The sequence below is a fragment of the Gossypium hirsutum genome, chromosome A07, assembly GCF_007990345.1.
Source record: "Gossypium hirsutum isolate 1008001.06 chromosome A07, Gossypium_hirsutum_v2.1, whole genome shotgun sequence".
Lineage (NCBI taxonomy): Eukaryota > Viridiplantae > Streptophyta > Magnoliopsida > Malvales > Malvaceae > Gossypium > Gossypium hirsutum.
Window position 1 is genome coordinate 787,412 of NC_053430.1, and position 17,510 is coordinate 804,921.

Sequence of the window (17,510 nt, forward strand, 5' to 3'; positions counted from 1 at the left end):
TTTGACTTTAGGTTTGATTTCGAACTCACTTCAGATATAAATTTTATGCCAAATAAAAATTAATAATAAGATTCGAGTTTTAAATGTATATATATTAAGAGTAATTTCATGATTTAATATTAGAGGTATTAAAAATAAATAATTTATAAAAAATTGATTAACGGCTTGAATTGAAAATACTTAATTCACTTGATAGATCAAGTAATTTAATTCAAACTCGATGCAATAATGATCAAATTAAATTATTTTATAAATAATAATTATAGGTTTGGGCTTTTGATTTCTTTGTAAGTCTAATACTGGGCCCATTGTTTAAAGCATAACCCAAGTCCCAAATTTCATCAAAAACGGCGTCGTTCAGCAGAGAAGGCGGTATTTTCTCATTTACGCCAAAACAATTTTTTTTCACTAGGCCCAGGGTTTAGACTTTTGAAGTCCGTTTCTCCTCCCCACTTCCATCAAAAGGCCGCCGTAAAGTTATCGCCGATGTCGACCGCGCCGCCGATTACCGCCGACCGGGTACAGAAATTCATCGAAGACCTTGAAGCCCAAAAGAAAATCGTATCCAAATGCACCAAATTATTCACAACCCTAACCAATCATTTTACTTCCCTGCAAAATTCCCTTTCCAAAAAATCCCATTCCCTCGATGCCAAATTCTTATCCCTTTCTTCCAAATTCTCCCAAACTCTCGAATCCCTTTCTCAACGTGAATATTCCCTCCCCGACCGTGAATCCGCCGCCGCCGCCCACATCGAAACCCTAAAAGAAGCAGCTTTCGCCGAATTCAAGGACCCTAAAGGCTCAGCCCAGCTCTCCGACACGTTGAAATCACTCGCCCGTCGTATGGACTCGGCTGGGTTGGTTAAATTCATAGTTTCGAAACGGAAAGAGTCAGTCCCGTTACGCGCGGAGATCTCCGTCGCTTTATCTGAAGCTGTCGACCCTCACCGGCTTGTTTTAGAAGCTTTTGAGGATTTTGTTTCTCAAAAAAGTGGGAAAACTTTAGGGTTGACTGATAAGAGATGGGCATGTGGGATGTTGGTTCATGCATTGTTTCCTGAGTCGAGTTGGAAGGAGAAGAAAGGGAAAGGACCGGAGTTTTCGAGGAATATCGGAGAAAGAGCGGCGGAGGTTGTTGATAGATGGAAAGGGCAATTGGATGGTGAAAAAGAAGGGCTTACGCCGGGGGAAGCGGTTATGTTTTTGCATATGGTGGTTGGTTTTGAATTGAAAGAGAGGTTTGATGAAGGGTTTTTGAGGAAATTGGTTTTGGATTTTTCTTCGAGGAGGGATATGGCTAAGCTTGCTGCTGCTTTGGGGTTTGAGGATAAAATGGGAGGTTTGTGCTATTCATTTCAATGTGTAGTTTTTAGGTGATAAAATATGTATTTTGCTTGTTGGTTTTGGTTTGCTTTGGATAACAAATGTGATCTGAGGATGAACTTATATTTGGTTAGTTGCTGAATGGGCGATGCATCCAGGTAATTTGATGGTCTAGTTAGTGTCATTAGTGGAGATCAAATAGACTGGTTCCTTTATTGATTTGTATCAAGTATTAATAGGGATATATGGGATTCACTGAAAAAATGTCCTAGAAGCGTAATGACTGTACTTTCCGAGTGTCCTGTTTACATAGTGAGTTGATTGCTAATGGTCACTCTACCTAGACACTGGAAGCATATTCACACACTGAGTTTAGGGTTTTTTTCCTGATGTTCGCTAAATGTGTTTTGCTTGTTGCTTTTGGTTTGCTTAGGATAATAAACGTGAAATAATAGATATGTTTTGACAATGAAATTATATGCGGTATGGTGCTGAATTTGTATTTAGCATTGTTTGAAGCTTTGTATTTTAACCTGCCCTTTTTGCAATGCATCCAAGCAATTTGGTAGTGTAGGATTGCTTTGTGTCAGTTTTGGAGATTAATAAACTAGTTCCCTTTGTATCATGAGGGATTTATTATCAAGCAATCTAATTTGGGATAATGTGGGATTCACTAAAAGCAATTTCCTGAACTCCTAGTATTTGTCTGTGATGACACTTTTCAAATTTTCCATTTAGATGGTGGATCTATAGTGAACTGCATTGCTAATGGTTGCTCTGACCAGACACTGAAAGCATATTCTCACCCTGAGTTATCTGGTTGTCTGCCTTAAACTTTGTGTAATGCCTATAGATAATCATTGATCAATATTTATACAATACATCCTGTTTTGAAGACATGAGTGATGCAAGATGTCTGAAGATGTAATTGTGGAGGTATTTATTTAACATAGGTATCACTGACCTATACTTGGGAATTTAATTAGCTTATGACTCACCAAGCTGTTTACACCCTCTGGATGTGTTATGCTTTTATGGAATCTACTTGTATTTACATAATTCATTTAAACTTGTCATGTCTAGCAGCTGCATTACAATCCACCACTTCCTTTATGTTACTCTTTTAGGTAAGAGTTGTACCTGTAGAAGAGTGTCAGAAATTGAATGTGAGCACATTCCACTTGTATTACTAGGTAGCATATATATATATATATGCATGCTTGTGTTTGCGCTTATGGATTTTGGAATAAGTTATTGCCCTGCATTTCTCTATAATAAGAATGCGCGTGTCAAAAACCAAAAATGTATGTCAGCCATGCAGTGCCTCAATTTATGTGCCTCAATTTATGTGCTGATATAGGGACAACTCATGCACACTAGGACTGGCTTCAGCACTCTTGTAATTTATTTTAGGCCAATATATTTGGAATGTAAGACATCAAATCTTTGCCTAGGATTTTGTAAGATGAGGCACAATCTTCTGATTTGGTAGTTTTGAAGTGGTTTTTTTTCTTTTTTCTTAAGCAAATCACAAACACTTTCAAGAAAAACCCGAATTTTGTGGAATATGTGATTGATATTACTTAAAGATGAATGTGGATTATGCTTATCATCATTTTCTGGGAACTGAAGTAAATAGCACCTCATTGATTGGATTGTTTCTGAACTTTTAGATATTATTGATGAACTAGTAAAGAATGGCAAAGAGATCGAGGCAGTGTACTTTGCCAGAGCAGCTGGCCTTACAGAGAGATTTCCTCCTGTTTCTCTACTCAAGTCCTATCAGCAGAATTCCAAAAAGAATGCCACCACAATATTGAAGAATGGAAATTATTCCGCAGCTGCAATGGTATATATGTATTCACCTTTTATCTTCTAATAACATAACAATTTAAGAACTGCGGGTTAAAGTTAAATAAATCATGCAGGAGGAGTCAAAAAATGTGGAGCTGAATTCAATTAAAGCTATTATCAAATGCGTTGAAGACCATAAGCTTGAATCAGAGTTTTCTACTGATTTGTTAAGAAAGCGAGCCACGCAGCTGGAAAAAGTCAAGTCAGATAGGAAAAAGAGTTCAGCAGCCGCTGGAAAGCCTCAGAATAAACGAAGTCATAGTGCTGGTAGTGCCCGACGCAGTGGACCACCTGCTTTCCGTCCCGCAAAAGCAGCTAAGTTTTCAAATGCTTATCCCCCTTTCAATCGCCGAAACCCAGCTCCCTCAGCGCAGCAAAGCCCGGCTGCACGATTTTCCGCACAGTATAACTATGTTGGCCAGAATGTTTTCGAGGCTCCTACTGTTCCTTATGCATCAGCATATGGTGTGACTCACTCACAAAGTCCTGCTGCAGTTACTCAACAGCACTACGTACACCCGGTGGAAAATTTGGGGGTTTCCGGTTTTCCAACCAGTGGTGCCTATGGGGGTCAAACTAGTTATGTAGCATATGACTATGGCTCTGCAGCACCGTCGGTGTTCCAACCCTCTTCGAGTACCCAATAGTCTAGACTCAGTAACCTAGTGAGCTGGAAACTTGTCGGTTTCCTCAAAATTTGGAAGCCGATCTTTTTCATGTAGTCCTATCTTGTTTTCATGAGTAGTAAGTAATCTTTTCCTATTGGAGATGGTTCATAATCCTGAAAAAAAGTAAGCTGCCTTGTGTCCTCATGTGTTATCAACAATCTAATTAGGAATTATTTCATTGTTAGAGAGGATGAATGGAGGAAATATTGCAATAATGAAATTGTAATATTTAGTAAGCTTTTAATACATGTTAGATTTTGGTCCTAATTGGAATTTACGTAATATATATTTACTTTCTAGCATGTATAGTAGTTCTATCATAATGCTATTTCTATGCAATTAAAGATTTTCGGATCTAGGATTTATTTGGGATTGTGGTAGAAGATCTTGTTGGAAAAAAACTCATCAAAAGCCTTAAATTTATACTTCGATTAAATTGATAAGATTTGGATAAAAGCCTTAAATTGCAATTATAAAAAATGGGGTTTCTACAATGGCCTCACAATGATTTGGATAAAAGCTTTAAACTACAATTATAGAAAAAGGTTACTACAATCACCTTACAATGGTATTGAACTGATCAATTCACCAAATGCATGTAGCAAACGGTGAAGCATAAAATCTGATGGCAAACTATTGGTTGAATTAATTGAATTATCGTTTTGACTAGACACATAAAATTAAACTAACAAACGGTAATGCATAGTGTACAGACCAATTTTAGCCCGGGCTTAAGGCCGAACTACCCACCAAACAACCCAATAGCCCAGACTAAAAACCTAAGCCCAAAAAACCATCCCAATGAGCCCAATACCCAAACCAGAACCCATCTTCAGCAGAAAACAACAATCCTAACCCTAGGTGCGCCGCACCTAGGGTATCCACTTGCTTCTGCCGCACACCCACTTGCCCTGCCACAACTGCCACCGCCGCACCGTCCCATCACCCTGTTCTCACCATTAATTGCCTGCAACAAGGAAGCAAACAGGAAGCAAGCAAAAACAGTAGCAAAAATAGGCTATAAAAGCCATTCAAAGAATGTAACAAAAGTGGGGGGGGGTACTCTTTGTAACAAAACAGAGATTAGCAGAAAGAGAAATACAATACAAACTAAGCTTTAAGGTGATTACCACCCCTTTTCGTTTTCATATTTTACCATTATTATTTTACTTTTTCTTTTTTGTTCATCTATTTATATACATATAATAAATAATAATAATAAAAAAGGGAGAGGGAAACTCACCGAGGGGAGGCGATTCGGCGAAAAAAGGGGAAATTTACCTGCCTTTTGGACTTCCGGCCACCGTGTACGGTGGCCGGAGCGACGGACGGCACGACGGACGGCGACCGAAGCTCGCCGGACTCTGGACTACCCCCAGAGGTCTCCCCTCCCTCTCTCTCCTCTTTTTTTTCCCTCAGCAGTACAAAATGATGTTTTTTTGCAAAAGGGGGGTATTTATACCCCCTGAAACGGCGCCGTTTCGGCAAAAGGGGGGTCCGCGCGTCGACCCGCGACCCGACCCGCTCCGACCCGAAGGATCCGCGTGTTTTTAATTTTTGGGCTATTTACGCGCGCAGTCCCTCTGACCTGTGGCGTGTTTCAATTTGGTCCTATTTCGCTATTTCTTTGTTTTTAATTTGACCACAAATTTTTATTTCTGTTTCATTTTAGTCCCCTGAAGCGTCGCGTTTTGAGATTTTGGTCTATTTTCCATTTTGGTCCCTCTTCTTTCCGTGCGTGTTACAATTTAGCCTTTTTAGTCCTTTTTTATTTCGAATCTGCCCAGTACTTTTTATTTTACTTCGATTTAGTCCTCTTTTAGTACTTTTGCTATTATTATTATTATTATTATTATTATTATTATTATTATTATTATTATCATTTTTACTATTATTAGTATTGGTATTATTGTTGTTACTTTTATATCTCTATTCATATTTACTTATGTATTTTTAAATATATATATGTCTTATTATTATCATATAAGTGCTTGTACATATACATGTACATATTTTACATATAATTTGTTTAATATATATATACGTATACTCATATTTCTTTTTTTATATATATCTATATACATATACATATTTTTATTTTTATAAGTATATATATTTATATGTATGTATTTATATATTTTTGTATATCTTAATTTGCATAGACACATACATACATATTTTCAATATATTTTAAACATATATATATAAATTAACGTATTTATTTGTATACGTATGTATATTTTCATTATTTTTAAACTTTAATTTGTACATACATATTTTCATGCGCCTACTTTATATATGCATTTCATTAATTTCATATTCCATAATTTTATACACCTATATATATACGTACATATTTTTATATATATGCATATTTTTCCTTCTTTATATTTTAAAATATACTTTATATATATTTCGTAATTTATGAATACACACATATTTTATTTTTTTCGTATATACATATATATATATATCCCCTTACATTTTAATTGTATTCACTATTTATTTATTTCATTTTCATTATTATTTTGAACGAATGTTTAATTTATTTGTTTATATACATTGTTATTTTATATGATTGTAGGCTTGACTTTTATTTATTTTATATTGTTGCTATTACTCGTATCATTTTTACACTTTTGTATTCATTATGATTTTGTCATGTATAACAATGTAATTTGCTTTCACATTTTTACTACGACTTCATGTTTTTATTTCACTCGATAATAAAATTTGTTTTAAAAAATGATATTTTGTGTTTAGATTCGAGAGGATCGTACCCTAACTTACTGGGTTTCGATTTCCACAATAAATCTAAATACACTAATCTTTTCAAACTCAAGTTTTGAAACGATCTCGGGAATTAAGAAAAGATCGTGTCCTAACTTACTGGGCACGATCCCTTTCCTAAACCCGAGATAATAAAATATCTTTTAAATAAGTAAAATTCTGGCATTCATTCACGTATTGGGAATTTGAGACATTGTATTCTAACTTACTGGATATGATCCTCTTTCTCGAATAATGTGAAATATGCCCATTTTCCTAAAAATTTTCAACGTTTTAATACAAGGATCGTATTTTTTAAATTCTTCTAAGTTTTTCAATTTTCGACATTAAGACATTAAGTAATCAACTAAGGTACCAATTTTGGGCGTATCGAGGGTGCTAATCCTTCCTCGTGCGTAACCGACTCCCGAACCCGTTTTCTGAATTTCGCGGACCAAACTTGTTGTTTTAATAAAATCAAACCGTTTATTAAAAACAACCGCTTTTCGAGGTGATCCAATCACACCTTATAAAAAAAAGATTGGTGGCGACTCCTGTTTCATTTTTTTCAAAACCCAAGTCGACCCCGTTTTTATCCGAAAAATGGTGTCAACAGCTTGGCGACTCCACTGGGGAAAATCCATTACCCAATCATAATTGACGAGTGGAGTGAAAGCAATGCACAAGCAACTAAAGAAGGGATCTTATTAGATGTTCGCCCTTATAAACTTGGGAGTGTTCTAAAGAAACCTTTGTAGTATTTAGAGCTTACTCACAGTAATATTCAAAACACACTTGTTGCTTTCAGCCTAGAGCAACAAGAAGTCTTTTGTGAAAAAGGCTTATGTCTGAACGTCATTATTTTAATGGAATGCATCTCTGCGATCTTTTGAACTAATATTTTTTCATTGATTATTCTTTTATTCTTCCATCCAAATCATTCTTTCGTTCATTCATAATCATACTGTGCAGATAATTATTCTTAAATTCATACATTCTTTATATATTATTTTGTACCTACAATAGGTCCCTGGATATCAACGACATGAATGACACTGCCACAAACTTAGAATCTCCTTTTGAGCGAGACATGTGTTTAGAGGGATCTCACGACTTTGAAGTTGACACAGAGCGTAGCTTATCTCTAAACTTGTTGAGGATGGTAGAACAAAAGGATAAACAGATCCTACCTCTCAGTGAATCATTAGAAATTGTGAGCTTGATGAAGACTAGAATTGACCTGCCTACAGAGATGAAAAATTCAAAGATGTCTTTGTATGATCATACCAGGGTATGCCTCGATTCTTATAATAAAACCTGCACAACAGCACGATGTCAGAAATTTACAGTGCGAACGATGCAATTCTTTGCCGGGGCAATACCGTTCTCGTCAATTCAGCATAGCTTTGCCCGTTTGAAGTCGAGTTTCTATTCCTTCAAGATGTTGCTGGATTTTATCCCGATGGGAGAAGAAGATCAAGAGTTTCCAGTTGTAGTTTTACCCTAAAAGGCTCTATAAAGGAAATTCGATATCAGAGAAGATCCTTTGAAGGGGATAACAAGGACTTGTCTAATCCCAAGAGTTTAGATCCGATTCAAAAACAAGGGAAAAGGAAAAGAAAAAAACAAAATAAAATCAAAATAAAAATAAAAAGAAAAAGAGAAATCAATCAAAGTCAAAATAAAAATATGAAAAGCAAAGAAAAGAAAAGAAGAGGCCAAGGCGAAAAACCAAAAAGGGCGCTTTGTGACCAAAAGTGGTTTTGAGTTGAAAACCCAAAAGGGTGACTCAAATTTTGAGCAAAATAGGGTATGGACATCACCATTATCGAAGACTTCTAATGGGCATTGCTTCACTATTGAGATCATTAATTACTTCATCAAATGGATAAAGGCTACAGCATGCGTCAATGTCATCATGTGCCAATATAGAATTCCAGAGACGATGGTATGGGAAAATGTATTGAACTGGAATGACAACATGATAGTTGAGGGCTGTAATCGGTTCAAAATCAGACATCACAGTTTGTCACTGTATTGTAAGACAGTGAAGTTCAAAAAAAAAAAAAGATGAAGAATGAAAATGGAAAATGAAAAGAGTAAAAATAGAGAGGCTAAGGGGAAAACCCGCAAAGGGCGCCTTAGGCCAAAGGGGATCTGAGCTGAAAACCCGAAAAGGGCGGCTCAAATACTGATCAAAATGGGGCATGAGGTGATATAAGCTGCTCAAGTTTTGTTCATATTGAGGCATGTGTTGACCTTGCCATGCCTGAATCAACAGGAAAGGATAGGCGACATCTTGGGGGCATCGACAGAGCATTGTAGATCTCCTAAACACATGTCCAACTCAAAAGGGTCTTCAGAAAGTTTGTATAGAGAAGTTCAAGCTGTGATATCTGGGGGCACCCAATTCTCATGTTATTTGTTGTTCTTGGAATACTTTTTATTTCTTTCCAAGATATACATTCCCAATTAATTCTTTTGTTGTCCTTCTTCACTATTTTCGATAATTTGTTCTTTCGAGCTATGCTCAGAACCAACTTTATTCTTATCCATTGTTATGACCTTTTTGCAAGCATTGGAATAATGATTAATGGACTAATAAAACTTTCACAAAGGAAGTTTTGCATATTACTCTGAAAAGTTTCTAAATAATACAGGAACCTGAAACAGGACTATTGTTTAGAACATGCCAAATTGGAAGGTTGGAAATTTGAGAAGGAAGAGTCTAAGTTTGGACTTTCTCTTTGGATTTTGTTGACAAATGCATTGATTGAACAAAATGACAAGATGTCGTGTCAATGAAAAAGCTTAAATAAACAAGCAAGCAATGAATCACTAGGCAATAGGAAGAGGTTACCTCGGAGAAGAGAGCCTTCATTTGTGCATGAGTCTTTGAAACGACACCCTGGAAATGGTGTAAGGGGGACCAGAAAGATTAAGATCCTATATCCTTGAATTGTGATAAAAGAGGATTGAGGAAAAACCATATTTCTACCCTTGGATTGTAGAGGGAGAATGATGGTACAAATTTTGTGCCCTAATAGATTAAACGTTAAGGTTTACAGTGGGGGGCAACCAGATTAAGTGTTTCTTTGGATATACCAGACGAGCAAAAAGGCGTTGTAGTACGTCAGTGATAAAACCTTAATAAGTTTTTACGTGATGTTAACCTAAGCATTAAGGAATCATCTTCATGACATTTTGCACTCATTCAAATGTCATTCATACATATCTAGTTAGGAGCATTTGATTCATTCTGATTATGTCATCCTAATCACTAGGCACAATTAGGTTCATAAAATAGAACATACAGGTCATGTTCCCCAAGGGACAGATCAATGAAGTTACAGATCTTGCCTTTCTGCATTGATAGCGAAGCAGATCGAAGACACAAACCTTGCCTCTCTCAGTTGTAGTGGAGCTGGTTAAAGAAGCAGATCTTGCCTTCCTACATTAACAGCGAAGCAGATCGAAAACAAAGCCTTGCATCCATCGATTGCAGTGGAGCTAGTGAAGACAGCAGATCTTGCCTTCCTGCGTTAACAGCGAAGCAGATCGAAAACAAGCTTTGCCTTCATTGGTTACAGTGGAGCTGGTTAAAGATTCGGATCTTATCTCCCTGAGATTACAGCGGAGCAGATCAAGGATAGTAATCCTATCTCCTTGAGATTACAATGGAGCGGATTAAAGGATCTTATCTCTCTGAAGTTACAGTAGAGAAGATCACATCAGGTCTTATCTCCCTGAGATTATAGTGGAACAGACCAAAGAATTTCAGATCTTATCTCCCTGAGATTACAGCGGAGCAGATCAAAGATAGTAATCCTATCTCCTTGAGATTACAATGGAGCAGATTAAAGGATCTTATCTCTCTGAAGTTACAGTAGAGAAGATCACATCAGGTCTTATCTCCCTGAGATTACAGTGGAATAGACCAAAGAATTTCGGATCTTATCTCCCTGAGGTTACAGTGGAGCAGATTGAAGCCAGAGATCTTATCTCCCTGAGATTACAGCGGAGCAGATCGAAAACACTATCCTATCTCCCTGAAGTTACAGTGGAGCGGATTAAAATAAAGGATCTTATCTCTCTGAGGTTACAGCAGAGTAGATCGCATCAGGTCTTATTTCCCTGAAGATGCAGTGGAACAGACTGAAAACAATAAGGCGTGTCTCCTTAAAGTTGTAGCGGAGCGGACAGAAGATAGTGATTCTTATCATGTCTAATCTTATTCCCCTAAAGTTGTAGTAGAATAGATGGAAGCGAAGACACAAACCTTGCCTCTCTCGGTTGTAGTGGAGCTGGTTAAAGAAGCAGATCTTGCCTTCTTACATTAACAGCGAAGCAGATCGAAAACAAAGCCTTGCATCCATCGATTGCAGTGGAGCTAGTTAAAGAAGCAGATCTTGCCTTCCTGCATTAACAGCAAAGCAGATCAAAAACAAAGCCTTGCCTCCATCGGTTGCATTGGAGCTGGTTAAAGGTTACAGATTTTGTCTCCCTAAGCCGTAGCGGAGCAGATCAAAGACAACAAATCTTATCTTCAAGTGTAAGGAAGCGGATTCAAACCACAAGTCCTATATCCCTGACCTGTAGTGGAATAGGTTGGAAATTACAGATCTTGTCCCCCTGAAGTCACAGTGGGGCAAACTAAAGCCAGAAATCTTATCTCCCTGAGATTACAGCGGAGCAAATTGAAGCCGATAATTCTATCTCCCTGGTTGGCAGTGGAATAGATTGAAGATCATAGATGGCAGATTCTACCTCCCTGTGACTACAGTGGAGTACATTGAAGTCGATAATTCTATCTCCCTGGTTGGCAGTGGAATAGATTGAAGATTTCAGATCTTGCCTTCCTAAACAGTAGTGAAGTAGATCAAGTAATGGCAAATTTTACCTCCCTGTGACTACAGTGGAGTACATTGAAGCCGATAATTCTATCTCCCTGGTTAACAATGGAATAGATTGAAGATTTCAGATCTTACCTCTCTAAAGTTGCAGTAGAGCAGATCGCATCTAGTCTTATCTTCCTGATATTGCAGTGGAGCAGACTAAAGCAACGAATCTCACCCCCTAAAGTCGCGGCAAAGTGGATTGAAGCTACAAGTCGTATCTTTCTGAAGTGTAGTGGAATGGATCGACACGACAAGCCACAGTGGATTGAAATAAAGCTCCTTGAAGTGAGGCGTTAGAGAAGTCAAGACTCAGCGAGACCGGGCAAAAATTGGTCTTTCTTAGTCTTTGCTCTGTTTTCGTTACACGACAACGAGCAAAGAGGGGCAGCTGTACAGACCAATTTTAGCCCGGGCTTAAGGCCGAACTACCCACCAAACAACCCAATAGCCCAGACTAAAAACCTAAGCCCAAAAAACCATCCCAATGAGCCCAATACCCAAACCAGAACCCATCTTCAGCAGAAAACAACAATCCTAACCCTAGGTGCGCCGCACCTAGGGTATCCACTTGCTTCTGCCGCACACCCACTTGCCCTGCCACAACTGCCACCGCCGCACCGTCCCATCACCCTGTTCTCACCATCAATTGCCTGCAACAAGGAAGCAAACAGGAAGCAAGCAAAAACAGTAGCAAAAATAGGCTATAAAAGCCATTCAAAGAATGTAACAAAAGTGGGGGGGGTACTCTTTGTAACAAAACAGAGATTAGCAGAAAGAGAAATACAATACAAACTAAGCTTTAAGGTGATTACCACCCCTTTTCGTTTTCATATTTTACCATTATTATTTTACTTTTTCTTTTTGTTCATCTATTTATATACATATAATAAATAATAATAATAAAAAAGGGAGAGGGAAACTCACCGAGGGGAGGCGATTCGGCGAAAAAAGGGGAAATTTACCTGCCTTTTGGACTTCCGGCCACCGTGTACGGTGGCCGGAGCGACGGACGGCACGACGGACGGCGACCGAAGCTCGCCGGACTCTGGACTACCCCCAGAGGTCTCCCCTCCCTCTCTCTCCTCTTTTTTTTCCCTCAGCAGTACAAAATGATGTTTTTTCGCAAAAGGGGGGTATTTATACCCCCCTGAAACGGCGCCGTTTCGGCAAAAGGGGGGTCCGCGCGTCGACCCGCGACCCGACCCGCTCCGACCCGAAGGATCCGCGTGTTTTTAATTTTTGGGCTATTTACGCGCGCAGTCCCTCTGACCTGTGGCGTGTTTCAATTTGGTCCTATTTCGCTATTTCTTTGTTTTTAATTTGACCACAAATTTTTATTTCTGTTTCATTTTAGTCCCCTGAAGCGTCACGTTTTGAGATTTTGGTCTATTTTCCATTTTGGTCCCTCTTCTTTCCGTGCGTGTTACAATTTAGTCTTTTTAGTCCTTTTTTATTTCGAATCTGCCCAGTACTTTTTATTTTACTTCGATTTAGTCCTCTTTTAGTACTTTTGCTATTATTATTATTATTATTATTATTATTATTATTATTATTATTATCATTTTTACTATTATTAGTATTGGTATTATTGTTGTTACTTTTATATCTCTATTCATATTTACTTATGTATTTTTAAATATATATATGTCTTATTATTATCATATAAGTGCTTGTACATATACATGTACATATTTTACATATAATTTGTTTAATATATATATACGTATACTCATATTTCTTTTTTTATATATATCTATATACATATACATATTTTTATTTTTATAAGTATATATATTTATATGTATGTATTTATATATTTTTGTATATCTTAATTTGCATAGACACATACATACATATTTTCAATATATTTTAAACATATATATATAAATTAACGTATTTATTTGTATACGTATGTATATTTTCATTATTTTAAACTTTAATTTGTACATACATATTTTCATGCGCCTACTTTATATATGCATTTCATTAATTTCATATTCCATAATTTTATACACCTATATATATACGTACATATTTATATATATATGCATATTTTTCCTTCTTTATATTTTAAAATATACTTTATATATATTTCGTAATTTATGAATACACACATATTTTATTTTTTTCGTATATACATATATATATATCCCCTTACATTTTAATTGTATTCACTATTTATTTATTTCATTTTCATTATTATTTTGAACGAATGTTTAATTTATTTGTTTATATACATTGTTATTTTATATGATTGTAGGCTTGACTTTTATTTATTTTATATTGTTGCTATTACTCGTATCATTTTTACACTTTTGTATTCATTATGATTTTGTCATGTATAACAATGTAATTTGCTTTCACATTTTTACTACGACTTCATGTTTTTATTTCACTCGATAATAAAATTTGTTTTAAAAAATGATATTTTGTGTTTAGATTCGAGAGGATCGTACCCTAACTTACTGGGTTTCGATTTCCACAATAAATCTAAATACACTAATCTTTTCAAACTCAAGTTTTGAAACGATCTCGGGAATTAAGAAAAGATCGTGTCCTAACTTACTGGGCACGATCCCTTTCCTAAACCCGAGATAATAAAATATCTTTTAAATAAGTAAAATTCTGGCATTCATTCACGTATTGGGAATTTGAGACATTGTATTCTAACTTACTGGATATGATCCTCTTTCTCGAATAATGTGAAATATGCCCATTTTCCTAAAATTTTCAACGTTTTAATACAAGGATCGTATTTTTTAAATTCTTCTAAGTTTTTCAATTTTCGACATTAAGACATTAAGTAATCAACTAAGGTACCAATTTTGGGCGTATCGAGGGTGCTAATCCTTCCTCGTGCGTAACCGACTCCCGAACCCGTTTTCTGAATTTCGCGGACCAAACTTGTTGTTTTAATAAAATCAAACCGTTTATTAAAAACAACCGCTTTTCGAGGTGATCCAATCACACCTTATAAAAAAAAGATTGGTGGCGACTCCTGTTTCATTTTTTTTAAAACCCAAGTCGACCCCGTTTTTATCCGAAAAATGGTGTCAACACATAGAATTAGGTAGCAAACAACTGTTGAATTAATTGAATTGAAAGACGAAGATCTTTTCGCTTTGACTAAAGACATAAAATTAAACTAACAAATGGTGAGGCATAAAATTAAGTTAGAATTAATTGAATTGAAAAATAAATATCCTATCGCTTTGACTAGAGGCATAAAATCAGACAGCAAAAGTTGAATTAATTAAATTAGAAAATGGTGATCCAATCGCTTTGACTAGAGACATAAAATTAGATAGCAATCGGTGAGGCATAGACTTATATGGAGACTAAGAGCATAATGATAGCTATACTATTTTCCCCCTAAAATTCTTCTATGCCTGATAATCACTTCAGAGTTGAATTAGTTCATAATTCTAAATGGAGGAGTAAGCTTACCTATACAATTTTTCTATTCACAAGACTCGAACTAGAGATCAAGAACTAGCTAAAAGGAAGTAAGAAGGGCATTATCCTCTTCTCTCAAAATGATAAAATGTTATTTTAATCTCTTTAATTTTTTTGAAAATATAAGTTATTATAGATGATAAGATTTTAATTTAAATCCTTTAAAAAAAGAAAAGAATAAGTTTATATAATGATAAAATTATTCTTTAGCTTTCTTAAAAATTTGTAATTCTTATCACCTAACCCAACCAATGTTAAACGGGATAACATAATTCATTTTGTACTTGTAATTTTTTAATCCACTTTGGTGCTTTAACTTGGCAACTAAATTCATAATGGTCTCGAAACTTTGAAAAATATAAAAGTTTGATGACATGACACTCTAAGATTATGTCACATCATCGCTTAAGAGCTTTAAAAAATTATATAAATTTGCAGGTGATAACGTGGTACAATTTTAGATTGTCACATACGATGTTCTAATAACCGAATCGATGGTTGAGCTGATCAAACCACTGATTCTCGAATCAATTGATTTGATAAGTTCAACTGCTAGAACAACAATAATTAAATAAATAATTAAAAAAATCATAAATTTCTTTTAAAAAAATTAATAACTCTGTTCAACTATTAGTTTTTGTCTCACTTTTTGGTTTTTACCGATTTTGAGTAGTTTCTGATTCAATCATTCAACCCCTTTGTTCAAACCAGTATATCGATCAATTGTCAGTCCAACCGCTCCAACCAACCAATCTAGTCCTATTCTAAGAATGCTAATCACGTAATCAAATCTTGACGGAATGCAAAAATATATGTACCAAAATATACTTAATTATCAAATTTATTAAAAAATAATTATATCATAAAACAAAGAAGCAGACGGACATTTCCTAGAATATCTTAACTTGCGAGTGAAAGGAAAGATTTGAAATTTAAAAATTTTAAATTATTATATTATATTTTAATATAAAAATAAGAACTAATGATTTCATACCGAATATAAAACAAGCACAGACCAAAACAAAGAAAAAAACCAAGAATCACAGCTTTAATGATATGTTGTAGGTATTCACAAAGTCGTGTAATAAAATATTATTACATTTTAATTTCGGTTTTAAAAGATTGTGTTTTTGTCTGAATTTCACTGTTCCAGTGTCACCCCACAAAAAGAAAAAGGGTAAATTACACTCAAGGTCTGTATGTTTGCATTTTGACCACTTAATTTTAAAAAAAAGTTACAAAATAATCATAGAACTATTTAAAAGTTTTTATGTAAGTTATTAGACTGTTAAAATTGTTATTGTATGGTCTTCTCTATTTGTACCGGTTACACTAATCGAAAGCTCTCCTTCCCTTTCTCTTCTACAGTTCAATTGTTTTTTATGAAGCAACTTTGAATATTACAAATCTGCGAACCAAAATTTAAATAGTTTTCTTATTCGATCTCTGACACAGACTGTCAAATTGAATTGGATTTAAGGTATATTCTTCTACTCATCAATGGATATGGATACGGATTCACCATACTGATCGTTGAATCATTGTTTGGAGTTTGCTAGCCGAACTTAAAAAAAAAATAGTAGCCAAGTGACTTAAATAAAAAAATTTGATACTTTAGTGATTTAAATAAATTTTTTTTAATAATTCAATAACCATTTTATAATTTTTTAAAGTTAAGTAAACTTACTATTAGACGTGCTCATTGGCCGAGCCGAGTCGGGATCAACTAAAAATTTAGGCCCGTTTTATTCGGCCCGGGCTAAAAAATGGGCCTAAAATTTTGCACAAGCCCGACCCGGATAAAAATGCTAAAACTCGAGTCTGACTCGGCCCGCATTATTATTCTTATATTATTTTTATATAATTTTTAAATATATATAATACATCATAAATACTAAAAACATCAAAATAAATATTTCCCAACAAATTAAAAATAAATTTTAAAAAATTATGTAGACTTAAATAACACTAAGGTAAATGCAATTTAATAAGTAAATGCCTCTAAAATAATAACAAAATCAATAAATGCCTTTAAAATAATAACAAAATTAACAATAAAATAAGTTTTATATAATATCCAAACAATAACAACAAAATAGTTGCAACATAATAATAAAATTGTAGCAAAATAATGAGAAAACAACAAGAAAATAACATTTAAAAATAAAAAAAAAGAACAGATTTTTTTTGTTCTTTAGTGAATTTGGGCCGGGCCGGGCTCAGGCCAAAAATGCCTTATCTGAGGCCTGACACATTTTTTAAACGAGCTTTATTTTTTTGTCTAAGCCCATTTTTCTGGTATATATTTTTGCCCAAATCTTCTCACATTTCGGGTGGATCTTTGGGCAAGGCTGAGTAGCCCGACCCATGGTCAGGTCTAGTTTGAATATGTACATATTATTTAGAGGTGAATAGGAGCTGGTATAATTCAAAGGGTAAGACCTAATTTAATGAGATTTTTTTACACTTTTTATATAAAAAAATCTGTAAAATAATTTAATAATAAGTTAGAGAGTCTCAATCGAAAACAACACTTAAT

The 17,510-nt window shown here is 35.1% G+C and overlaps 1 protein-coding gene across 1 annotated transcript; it reads left to right on the forward strand.

Moving 5' to 3' along the window:
• Positions 1-365: 365 nt before the first annotated feature.
• LOC107930859 (FRIGIDA-like protein 4a) lies at positions 366-4,115 on the forward strand. The gene is made up of 3 exons (XM_016862611.2): positions 366-1,342; positions 3,000-3,175; positions 3,255-4,115. The coding sequence occupies exons 1-3, from the start codon at positions 487-489 to the stop codon at positions 3,825-3,827; spliced, it is 1,605 nt and encodes a 534-aa protein (XP_016718100.1). The 5' UTR covers positions 366-486; the 3' UTR covers positions 3,828-4,115.
• Positions 4,116-17,510: the final 13,395 nt, after the last annotated feature.

Coding starts and splice junctions, on each gene's coding strand:
- LOC107930859 (XM_016862611.2), top strand. CDS start 487: ATGTCGACCGCGCCGCCGATTACCGCCGACCGGGTACAGAAATTCATC. Junction 1,343..2,999: donor GTTTGAGGATAAAATGGGAG/GTTTGTGCTATT, acceptor CTGAACTTTTAG/ATATTATTGATGAACTAGTA. Junction 3,176..3,254: donor ATTATTCCGCAGCTGCAATG/GTATATATGTAT, acceptor TAAATCATGCAG/GAGGAGTCAAAAAATGTGGA.